Genomic DNA, 12,693 nt, shown 5'->3' on the forward strand with positions numbered 1-12,693 from the left:
TGTTCTGAGTTGGATTATTTGTGTGAGGTACCTTATTCTCTCTATGCATCCACAGCCAGTGCTGCTAATATTTCTGTGGGATCTGTAAGTGAAATACGATAAATCTATCTGGTCTCTGCACAGCAGGCAATGCTGGGATTTTAAAAAAAAAAAAAAAAAAAACTGGGTCCATGACATCACTGAGCCAGTCTGTGAAATGGACCGTTGGACCGAGAGATATTGAGGGGACATAGTAGTTCTTGGCAATGCCACCCGGCTGAGCAATCTCACACATACGCACACAGAAATTCAATTAAGCTTGGTGAGATACTCCCATGTGCTTTTCTCACCACTGGCCTTTTAACGCCTTTAAGCCTTTAGCTGAGACAAACATGGACACAGAGGAAAACAACCAGCCATGAACCAAATAGATTTAATAGTTGCCTTTTTCTCGCTGATAACCATTCAAAACCATTTAGACATAAAGAATTCTGCTTTTTTTTAATGCAGTCCGAGGTTGTGGCTCTCATTTTAGTCTATATTTTCTCAAATGCATTTGCTGGGTGTTTATATGAATGAGTCAGTAAATGAAAAAAACTTTTTTTAATAAATCACCTATTATAAGCACATCTCTAGAACTTAAGATTGCCTCTTTAATTGTATTTTATGGTTTAATAAATTGATTGTATTTCTCATTAAAGAAGCTCATTAAAGGAGAAATGAATAACAGTGCTGCTCTGAGAGGGAAAGAAATGGCACCTTTACAAATCTCTAATATGTGTGTGCTGTAGCCATTTTGGTAATGTGACAGCATTCAATTCAGACAGAGCTGTTTAGGAAGTGTAATGTTAAATGTAACATCCAGTCAAGTGAGATTTCCACTACAACTCATACAGAAAAAGAAATGTTCTGCAGATGTCATTCTCAATCAGAAGTCACAGTAGCGGTTTCTACGATCAGTTAACTCCACATTTTCACAATTGAAGAAATATGGTGATTTGAGTTGTTATTTCTGTAAGTCAACTTGCAACAAACTGAACAGCTACATCAAAATGGCCGTTTTTGTGGGATTTTTTTCTGTCATTGTTATTCATGGATGTAGCCAGCTATCTGGCTATGTTGGAAGATGATGCCCTATTTTTAATCTCTGATTGGTTGATGAGCATAGCCGTCAATGAGCACAACAGAATCATTGAACATTTAGAGATGTGGGTTGTGATCCAGAGGTCAGGAACCAGGCTGCAGATAACTTCCTTTATGCCAGAATATTTTGAGTCAGAAATATTCCAACAGTCATTCACCAGGAACAATGAAGTCAACATCAGTGGGTGTTTTCCAAAGTGCTAAAGGCCTCCCACAGAGTACAAATAACCTATCAAACATCTCAAGCATACAGTCAGACAGTAGACTGTTCCTGAACAGTATGCGTGCCTGGTAGTACATCCAGTGTTTTTTTGGCTTACATCTGCTGTCCTTGGTGCTGAAGATGCAGCAATGTCTGCTGACGTGGTGGTCCCTACTGCAGCTGGGCTGATGCGTCTCGAGACTGACGCTGTCAAGTCTCTCACTTGCCTAAGCACATCCTGTCACTCCTGATAAGGCAGCACTTTAGCACTTTGAATCTTGACACAGAAATGTGGCAGTTTTATGAGTGGGAGTAAGAAGCATCCTCTCAATGACCCGTCTTGATGCTCAAGTACGGATATGTAGCGCATCTGCCAGGTCTCCATTTTTCGGCTCACAGAGTTGTTTCTGTTTGGAAACACAGTACATCATTATATGTACTGTCCCTCCAGGTCTTTGGAGGCTGTCTTCCAGAATGACTGAAAATCAATAGAGTTGCTCCACTTGTCCTAGACGATGCCCTCCATATGAACCATTTGGCCCCTGTCTTCTTGTAGCTGTCAGATTTCAGTGTACAGCTTCATCAGAAGCCTCCATATCAACCTTTGCTGTTCCAGCTGGTCTTTCGTGCTTGATGAATAACAGCAGGCTCTTAGCTGGCACCAGCTCCACTATTCTCTAACCCTGTCACCAGGCTCTTGCATTTATACATCATGTTGACCTCATTTTGAACACGGCTGCATCCTTATCACAGAAAATGTGTTTTAAAGCTGTGTTGACAATATGAGCTCAGCACGAGATTCAGTTGTAGTTTATGTAGGAGACAGAGTCCTCCTAAATATACTCATAGGATTCTTTTGTCTACTAATGCTTTATTTGGTTAGTTGTGAAAATTTCCTGTTTTCTTCACTCTGCTGTAAATGTCCACTGTAGTAATAATGTAACTGCAAAGCCACCAGTTATCACTGAGCTCTGCTGACTAATGGAAGTGTATATGTCACCTCATTGTGCTCATCTGACCACATATACATCATTTATATATATCAATTTCAGTTCAAGTCCACAATAATTTGGACATTTCAGTAAAAAGTCTCCGTTAATGGAAGAGATCTTTCTTCTTTCAGTGTTGTTTTTTGTTTTTGTTTTTAACTATTCATCCTGACATCATATTTTCACACATTTGTAAGTCACCTACTTCTGGTGAGTTCAAATTTTCACTATTCTTTCCATAACACATTCTATCAACTGCTTGATGGTGTAGACCACACTTTGCTTAAGGATGGATCAGTCCGTTGGTCAGTTTATTGGGTTCTTGTTCCATCAGTGCATCATGACTTTCTGTCCAGAGCAAGATTTGGCTAGATTGTGATGAAATGTAGACCCTTACCCAACCATGTGCCATAGAGAGCCAGTAGTCCGCAAGGTTTCTTTCCATCCAATCACCTCAGCAGGTGAATTCACTGGTACGTTTTGTTCCTGTACCTGAAGGAGTGCCAAACAGTGGGTGGAGTCTTTGGTTGGAAGGAAAACTAACATACAGTTAGCTGTCCATGACACATCGTTAGTCATTCTGTTATCTTTGCACGCAAGATTTAGTGGAATAAATTTCCATGAAATTAGCTGAATACATCCACGCTCCCTAGGGGATGCATTCTCAAGAATTGCGAAATCATCCATATGTTGAGCTTGAAAGTTCCTTCTTGACTTTTGAAATGGCAGTTTGACAAAACAGTCTCAATTCAAGGTCTATCTAATAGTTTGCTCCAGAGTTTTCAAATGTATCACATCAGCTTCATCAGTGAGTGGAATTTGCATGGTTTGCAGTTTCCAGGGTTACAAACGAACTCTTAATTACAACCTTTAAGCCACCATAGACAGAAGTCCTAAAAGTGTTGAGGAAAAATTGAAAGCTTGATATGGCTGAAAGCTACAGAGCAAGCTAGTAAGTGAGTTGAGGTTGTGTTGTCCAAGTGTATTGGAAATTGTGGCCTCCTGCTGGGTTTTAGGCTTTTAGACATTCTCCTCCCTGTGACACCAAAATTGATACCTTTTCATATAACTTTCCATTTAGTATTTTTTTTACAGATTCCTTTCAATTTTGTGCTCTCAAATCTTATATGTCATCAAAGGTACATTTTTACATTTTTATTTGCTTTTATTTGCGTAGCAAATCATTTTTATCATCAGAACTCAAATGCACACACATTGCAGTTCCATGGGTCCATGGTGATGATGCTAGTGTTTTTCTGCTCATATAATGGGTTAGGGTTAGTGGGATTGGTGGGATCCAATGGCGTGAACATCTTATTTTTGGTGTGTGTGAGAATCCAGTGTTTCACTTGCTATTTATGGAAGGAGAGCTCGAGAATGAAGTACAGCCTTGAATTATGCAGCAGCAGATTGTCAGGTGGAATTAAGGACAATGGGTCGCATGTTAAAATATGGATCTGTGTCTGTGTGTGTTTGTGTGTGTGTGAGAAAGAACGAGACTACACTTGTAAATGTGCTTGTTTGAGGTAAGGAAGGGCCTCACTGTGTGTATAGTGTTAGCAAGTTGCGTGTTTATGTCTTATATTCACATCTGCCACTGACAGATGACATCCTTAACTAGCTCGGCATCATCTCAGGCATATAACACTCTCCCCCTCATGGTTCAGTTCCATAGGATGAGGGTCAATGTCACAGACCAGACCATTTGATTCATAGCCGGAGGAGAGGAATGGGTATATGACAGATCAGGCTGTGCGAGTCGCATTGGAGGTTGAATCCACTTCCATATATTCTTGGGCTGACGTCTGGAGGCCATGCTCATGTGGATTGAGAGCTGGACTCAATGAACTCTCCAAAGCTGCACAGAGGATATTGCTGCCTAACACGCTCAGTTTTATCTCTCAAGTAAATGTGTACAGAAACACTTTGAGTCTCACACAAAATCCTTCCCATTCACTGCGTATAGTATCACATCGTAACATTCTCTCACACACAGCACAAAGTGGTAGGAAGCTGTCCTGACAGGGAATTGGATTGTTCCGTTGAGTACTCTGTATCACTGCATTATTGATTGGTTTTAGAGAGACATCTCTGACTTGGTGAAACCAAGCAGTCCAATTCGAGTGTTACCTTTTCTTTAAGAGTGTGTATATGTGTGTGTGTGTGTGAAGCTGTAGCTGAGGGGGAGTAGCATCCCGGAGGCGACAGTTCAGCAGATATCATAGTGGTGGCTGGTGGTTTGGAAAGGCTTCCAGCTTTATTAACCTTCATAGAAAGTAAGATAAAAACAAGGATTTTTGAATTTGATAAAACTGAACTATTGGGTCACAATAATCTACACACTAAGTCAGCTGGTCGATCTGTTCGATTAAGGTAATTGTAATTCAAGTAAATCCATTTACAGGCAGTGGTATCTAGCCATGCATATAGTTTCAGTTTTTTGTGCAGCGATATCAAAGATCCACACCTTAATATCATGTTTGTGTGTGGGGAACATGAGAGTCATGCGTCTTTAGAATACAATACATTTTTGATGTATTCAGTGACTTTACGAACCGATTAGTGATACTGAGTAGACTCATTCTAACATGACGCATAATGTCCATGTTTTCCATTACACTTCCAGCAATAAGTCAATTATTTTTCTACCGATCAAATTATTGTACCATAGTCTATTGATCTAGCATCACCAAACTCAACTCAATTCACTTTAATATTTCACTGTCAGCATTAAAGTGGACAAAAAGTATATGCTTTCTCCAGCAACAATACCTGTCCTTAATTACTGTAAGCCAAATAACTTTCACTGGTGGCCTGACAAAACAAGGGCTTCATCTACTGCTTGGAGGTATAAATATATAGAAATAATACCACATGAAAGGCCTCAGAGTATGTGTGTACCTGTACATTTCTACCTGTACATTAGATGTTTACTTTGGTACAATACCATACATTAATCTCACCTACATGTTCTGGACTTGTCCCACCCTATCTCTGTTTTGGAAAGTCTGTCTTTGACTCACTCTCAGCCATCACATCTGTTAACATCCACCCCCTCACCCTTACTTGGCCTTGCTTGGTGTCCTACTCACTGATCATTCACTGCTGTCCTATTTCGTTGAACTTGTAGCTTTTCTCACATTGTTAGTGAGGTGTGTTATTCTGATGCACTGGAAGAGTCCTCATCCTCCCTCTCAAACCCACTGGATAAAAGATGCCCTATCCTTTGTGAAATTAGAATACATTAAACACTCCTTTCAAGACTCTAATGTAAAATTTTATAAAAATTTGGCAACCCTTCTTGAAATATGTCAGGTTTCCTCAGCTGGATGCTGTCCCCATTGGCTAAGCATCCCCCTGGTTATATTGTTGATACTCCCTTAGTATCCACACAACCTCTGCCGATGTTAACCTCAATCTCCAGAATGTTTTGTTTTATTTCATTTATTCGGTCATACATGCAAGGGTTTATGTATGTCTGTTTTTTGTGTCGAAAATTCTGCAAATAATAAATCATATATATAAAAAAGAAAGGATTTTCTGGTGTTGCTTGAGCTGAGGACATCAGAGTTGGAAATATTGATGGTCCAGTGTGGGAGTGGGTCAGAGCTGTGGTCAGGGTTAGTAGTGCAGGTATCTGAGGTCTCAGCACACTACTGATGGAATACAGAAAACCAAGAATAAGGAACTTTTTAATGGCTGCGTGATTCACTCCTGCCCTTGACCCTTCATGTTTCGAGCGTTTCAAGCATGGTCCTTGGCTCTTCTTCCTCACTCGGTTGCCCTGTGGAATAATGAGTGGACGGCATTACCTCAAAGGTCACTGAGTTTATCTGGCAGCCAGGCTCTCCATCAGAGGACCTCGTCTCTGACCGCACATATGAGCTAAATGTACTTGTGTGTACATTTCTCAATGTACCTTTTTGTGTGTGCGTGCATAAAGACATGTATTTCCTGAAAGGTCATTTGTCAAGACGCCCTAATCTGACGTTTGCTCCATGATCAGAGATGGTTTGCATATAGAGCTTCCTTCCATGCCGTGATCGATGGCCATGTCCAAATATCAAAAGTCAAACAGCTGCCGGCCGTCGCTACATGGATCCCCGGGGAAAACACCATATGACACAACTATATGTCTGAACATGTCTACGCATAATTTCAGGCATGTGCTTTTGTCTTTATGATTCTCATCATGGGTCGTACATGGACTTCCTGATTCTTCTCCATTGTCTCGGCCTCAAGGAAGCCATGTTTACCACAAATCAGTGACCTTGAAACGTTCCCTCTCAGCTGGGGACCGTCGCCCACTTCACTGGATGGAAACTTGAGCAGCAGAGGGAGCGGGGGGTTGGGCAGGAGGAACGATAGACAGAGGAAGGGACGGGGAAGTACCGAGAAAGATGGAACGAAGATTGAGGGAGAAGAGGGGGATGTAGAAGGAAGAGAGAGATTAAAGCGCTTCTCAATACCTCTCCGCTGCCTCTTTGCCTCTCCTCTCCTGATAAACAGCAAATCAACAGCCACCATAATACCTAATCCACTCCCTCTACCAGCAGAGCAGCAGTTACACACACATTCACCACGGTGCTCGCTGCATACTGATGCATTCGCCCCGGCGATTGTTGCTAGGAAGCCGTGTGGAGTGGCAGGAAAGCAGGGGACTTTGAGTGTAGATGATTGACATCATTCATTGAGCAGTGTCGTACGTATGATGTGGAAGTGTGACTTCAGCGCCCGCGGTAATGAACACCCTCTCAGTGGTGGAGAGATGAAGAGAGAAGTTGATGGTTTTCATTGTCAAAGATAAATTAGTATGCTGTGTATGGTGTGAGATTTATTACATACATAGTAGAGGGAGTGAATAGTGATAGAAGATATGAGCCCACCTGTGCTGTTACCATTTTTCCATGTTCCCCCGGGTCACTCCACTTATTTATGCTGGTCTGAGCTGAGCTGCAGACAATGTTTTCTATAAACTAGCACACCTCCAACACATCTTCCAGGTAAACAACTTCTTTTACCGTGCTGTAGTTGAAGGGCGGGAGTGTTTTTCCGCTGCCCACAGCTTGACTGCTCGCAGCTGTGTGACGGCTCGGCTCAGCTCAGCGCGACTAAAGGTCCCTTAACACTGTGCGGTTTTGAGCTGTGTGACAGGAAAGTTGACAATCATCAAAGAAATGTGGTAAAAAAAATCTTTGGTTGTAGATCCAAAACATATTTTACACAGATTGCAACCAAGATTTTATTCGACCCATGTATTTTCACGACTGTTCCGGTGTCACAGCGTAAAGGCGCTTTAAAGCCTACTAGAGGATGGCCCATGTTCACACACTCGTTGCCCATTCATACTGGTAATAGGAATAAAAAAAATGTATGTAAATAAACTATATTATTTTATTGAGCATATTAACTCTTAGCATCTTGTTCTGACAGTGATTAAAGACTCCTTTGTTCTAAAACTCATCATGTCGTGTCGTGTGTTTGCAGGTGATCCACAAACATTTCTACTTGAAGCGGACGGAGATCATGTCGCAGTGTGAGGAGTGGATCGCTGACATCCAGCAGTACAGCAGCGACAAGAGGGTCGGCCGCACCATGTCCCATCACGCTGCTGCACTAAAGGTAGTGTCATAAAATGTACCTAATGTATTAAAAATAACTTCTGCACTTGCTTGTGTGCATGTTTCACATGTAAATCCGAGCTTTACTGTGATAAATGAAGCCAGCTTTTTGTTTCAATGCTGATTAATGAATGAGCTTCATGCAGAAAGCCGACAGTAAGCAGGTTACTTCAGTGCATGTAGCCACAGTGTGTGTCTGAGCCCTCGTGTGCTGCTAATAAACAGTGAATTAGCTCCAGGGGACAGCGGACTCTCGACAGGCGGCCTTAATTCACATCCCCAGCCCACTTTCCTCTGCAACACACACACAGGAGCTCATAATATACACAGATACTCACACTGGAGCACAATAACCAACACCCACAAATTGTGAGTGTGTCTGGTCTCTCTGGCAGCTCTACTCTCCTCTCCCTCTGGCAGTAAATAAACACAATTAATCCCCACTGTAAATTATCCAGCCTGAGCACAGCCAGCTGTTGTCTCACAGCTGCAGGCCACTGAACAGGACACTCTAGGTTCTGGTCATTCAGCTTCCAATTTCTGCCAAATCTTTGTAAGAGCCTAAAGGATGTTTAAATCCCCCGTTCTCTTTCATTTTCTTCATTCAGTGTTGTGTGCCAGCAGAGATGCTTTTTAAACAATAATCCTGCTCTGTTTTGTTTGCTGACTTGATTCCCTTGAGTTAGAAATAGATCTCATTAATTGAAGATATTTAAATTGAGAGTGACACCCAGAGGTTCTGGAGGGATGAACAACATTGGTTTTTTTTTCAAAAGCTATTCCATTATTTGGTGTTGTGATGATGGTGGAGGAGAGTGCTGTCTGACATGTCACTCCAAAATCTCCCATCTGTGTTGAGTTGTGTTGAGTCTGTGACTGTAAGGTCATAGCATTAAACCATTCACTCACCTGTATGGAAGCATTCTGTTTAATTTGCTGCTTAAAAGCTTTTCCTTTTATTGATGTTCTGTTTGTTTCTATATTTCCAACTGTATATATTTAATTATGGATGATGGGTGATTTTAAGTTTATGAATCTCTTAAAGGATAAATCTAGTAATCAACATCCCAACCAATCAATTTATTGTATTAACAAGTATTGTGTGTATATCTTAGAGCTCCATAACTATTAAAAACTTGTCAATGAGTTTAGTGCTGCAACAATTAACTGATTATTTTGTGATTAATCACAACAACTTTAATAATCAATTCATTTTTAAGTCACTTATTTAAACAAAATCCCCCAAAATCAGTGGAAACACTGTTTTACTGTGTGTACAGTTGTTATTTGTATAGTCATGTCATCACTAAAGCATCAAGTCCAGTGCATGTTAACTAACCTGTGTCAAAATGTAGTGTTAACATCTTTCATTATTTCAGTTTATTTTGCACTGACATGATGAACTTTGAGCTGCATTCACTTTTGTTGACCACAGCAGCTTGAACTGAAAGATGGATTAAAAGTAACAAACTACTGCTAGCAACATTAGCATTGTAGCTTGTAGGATGTCTTGTGAAGTGTTACTGTGAGTTTTTAAATGGTAACTAAACACCAACCAACACTGAATGCACAGCACAAGCCCTTTAGTTTGATTCGGTCCCACACACACCATCCTGTTACCAGAAATACTCACTACAGCACCAAATGTGGATTCATCCACCGCTAAAAATAGTCCCCAACAAATTCACTATTTGTTTGAGTAACATTTGATTAAAACTACAGCTGTTTTAGGAAATTACTGAGTCTTTTTTAAATGTCTTGATATGCTTGTGTGTAAGTAGGAACCAGAGGGTTTGGAGCTGAGAGTCACAGACATGGTGGGGAAGTCAGAAAGTATTGAGAGGGGAACTCTTTTAATGGGATTTGTCGACAAAAAACCTGCTAAATTGGCCAAGTATTGCTTAAATGTTTGATCTAATGCTAAGCCTGACCTGTGTGTGTGTGTGTGTTGTCCCTGCAGAGACACACAGCTCAGCTCAGAGAGGAGCTTCTGAAGCTGCCCTGCCCCGACGGTCTGGAGCCCGACGGCGACGAGTTCTCAGAGAAGAGCGCCGCCCTCATCCTCAAAGATCTACCCAGTCAGGATGCAGAGAAGCCCGGCGGCAGCCAGGACAGCCACTGCAGCGAGGGCCAGCTATGAGTCCCCGCCCCCCCCCCCGACACAACTCCCCCCTTCCCCCTTCCTCCTCCTTCTCCTCCTCCTCCTCCTCCTCCTCTTCCTCCTCCCAGCATCTCCAACCCCTCCCCCTCCTCCTCTTCATGATGATTATTACTCTCAAAAAGACTCAATGGCTTCAGAGCACAAGCCACCACTTTGTCAATATTTGTATGTAAAGATCTAATAGCAGAATAGCAGAAAACGAGGGGACGTGGGGAACCAGAACGCCATGAGACGAACTCTGAACTATGCTACGCCCTTATTGAAAACAGTCGACAAAAACTTTTATTTACCTGTAAAAGAGTGTAAACATTTTGTGCTTTTTTCCAATTGTGAAATAACCACTGATTGGTATGTTATTAAACTTGTTTATGTATACATAATGGCAGAGGAAAATTACAGATTATATAAGGGAAACTACCTTTAGAGAAGAATGTTTACTGAATGTTAATTTCCTTTTTTTTTTTTTTCTTTTTGACTGTTAGAGCGAGAACAGTTGTAACCAAGGATATATTGGTCATTCTTTAAGGATACTATTTAAAAAAGAGAGAGAGAGAGAAAAAGAAAACACGTAACAGAATCTGAGATAAACCCCCCTCTCTGGTCATCCGTTGCTTCATTTGATTTCTCTAGGATCATATCCACTTCAATAAAGGCTGATGGACATTCTTAAATGCTATGTTATCCCTTTTACAGGCTCCAAATTAAAAAGCACCATGATCTGGATAAACATTTGTTGCCTCTCAGAACTTCTCCATGACATGACTGTAGATCGTAAGACTGTGTCAGATCCACATGGGAAAATGTAATTTTGAAGGCTTGTGCATGTGTATGTGTGTTTTCTGTGCGTGTGCAACAATCCCCAGTGAGATACAAAGCTGTGATGTGCCTTTGATCTACACCATACCACCAAATACTCCAACAGAGTACCTTTACTGATTTCTTTGCTATTTCTACAAAATTAAGAATTCTGCTCCGTCTGACATAAAAAAAAAAACTGCTTTGATCTTTTTTTATTATGTTGAACTCCAGTGAACAAAAAAAAAAAAATGCACTTTCTATTTTACTCACTCCTTAGAACAGTCACATACTCCTTTTTGCTAGGACATTAAATGGAGCTTGAAAGTATGGATTGATTGTGCGAATGCTTCTTTCTGCGTTTTAACAGGATGTCAGCGCTCTTGCCTGAACCAGGAGAGAAAGCCATGGAGAGCCAACCACACTGAACACCTGAGCAAAGATTGCAGTTACATTAGCTGTCAGTGTTGTTCGTCAGATGGGGAGGACGCCAGTAAACACTGTTGGTCAAAGAAAAAAAAAAACTACACTTGTCTATAATATCCATCTGTCATGTTCAGAGCATTCTAGTTATTTTGTGTTTTGGGGTGTATGCATCTGCTTTTTCTATTACTTCAGTAAGAAAGTAAAAAACCCTAAAAACATGGCTTCAAATCTGAAGTATTTCTCTTATGACATCATTATTTATTAAGAGCTTAAAAGTCAAATCTAATCTCTTGTGTGGATGTAGGATGATCAGGTTTGATTTACAACAACCAAACAACTGTCATCACATTCTGATTCAAGTGTCACTAAATCCCAGAGGGTGTACAGATGTAAGTGACATCGCCTCTTTTTTTTTTTTAAAGATTTACTTCAAACCAGTAAAAAATAGAACCCAAAGAAAAAAAATCTGTGAAATAACCAAAACTTTGACAGAAAATATACAATACTGTGTTCATGTTGGACCAGAAGTCAAGTTTCACATACAAGAAATGTTTTCTGGTGCATAGCAATGAAAAAATAGAAGGTAAGAGAAAAACAATTATCTAAACAAAGTGAGAAAAATACAACTATCACAAACCACAGCTGATATAAATATATAGATACAATTTTACAATGAAGAATAAGTAGAAATATAGTCCATGTGAAGAGAGCTGTTGAGTTTAAAAAGTAATGTACAGGATGTTGACTGGGAAGGCGCAAATGTTCACAATAATCAGTACAATTAATGTGCAAGTGTAGTAATACAAAGAATACAAAGAGTTGCATGAGAGATGTGCAATATAAGATTATAGATTTCACATTAATATAACGTGTAGTGTCCATGGGTGGGATAGAGTCTATGTCAGTGGGGGGTCCTGGGTCTTGTTGATGAGGCTGCAGATTGCCATCACCCCGACAGGAAAAAAACATAGAGAATGGACTCAAATATTGCAGTTCTGTGGAAAAACATGGATGACTGCACCAAAAATGCTCAAAAAAGTATCCAGTATCACTAACTGTGACAGAGCAGTTTTAGAAGTTGGGAAGAACTCTGTAAGTGGTTTCATCTGAAACACAATTTGACAACATAATGACACTGATGAATGAAAATTTATATTGCATTTACTTGAATATTTCAATTTCAACACATTTCAAAGGGAACTGGACTATTTTGCATTTCCTGAAGGAAAATGCATCTGAGTGCTGGGACCTGCTGCAGCCACTGTTGGAGCGTGTATCGATTATATCGATAATAAATGAATTACACTCTTCAGAGAAAAAAAAACATCTGCTAAATGAGCTGCACAGCTTGATGTTTAGATAATAATGTTTATGGCA

At 40.5% G+C, this 12,693-nt stretch overlaps 1 protein-coding gene across 7 annotated transcripts in view; it reads left to right on the plus strand.

Moving 5' to 3' along the window:
- The window catches only part of birc6 (baculoviral IAP repeat containing 6), a 126,124-nt gene extending 114,904 nt beyond the window's left edge, over window positions 1-11,220 (plus strand). For all 7 annotated transcript variants that reach the window (XM_067609317.1, XM_067609319.1, XM_067609322.1 and 4 more), the window contains exons 72-73: window positions 7,801-7,935; window positions 9,895-11,220. In XM_067609317.1, the coding sequence (XP_067465418.1) occupies window positions 7,801-7,935; window positions 9,895-10,074 (315 nt within the window). In that variant the 3' untranslated portion in view covers window positions 10,075-11,220. The remainder of the gene's footprint in view (window positions 1-7,800; window positions 7,936-9,894) is intronic.
- The last annotated feature ends 1,473 nt before the right edge of the window (window positions 11,221-12,693 follow it).

The sequence above is a fragment of the Thunnus thynnus genome, chromosome 14, assembly GCF_963924715.1.
Source record: "Thunnus thynnus chromosome 14, fThuThy2.1, whole genome shotgun sequence".
In the NCBI taxonomy this organism is placed as follows: domain Eukaryota; kingdom Metazoa; phylum Chordata; class Actinopteri; order Scombriformes; family Scombridae; genus Thunnus; species Thunnus thynnus.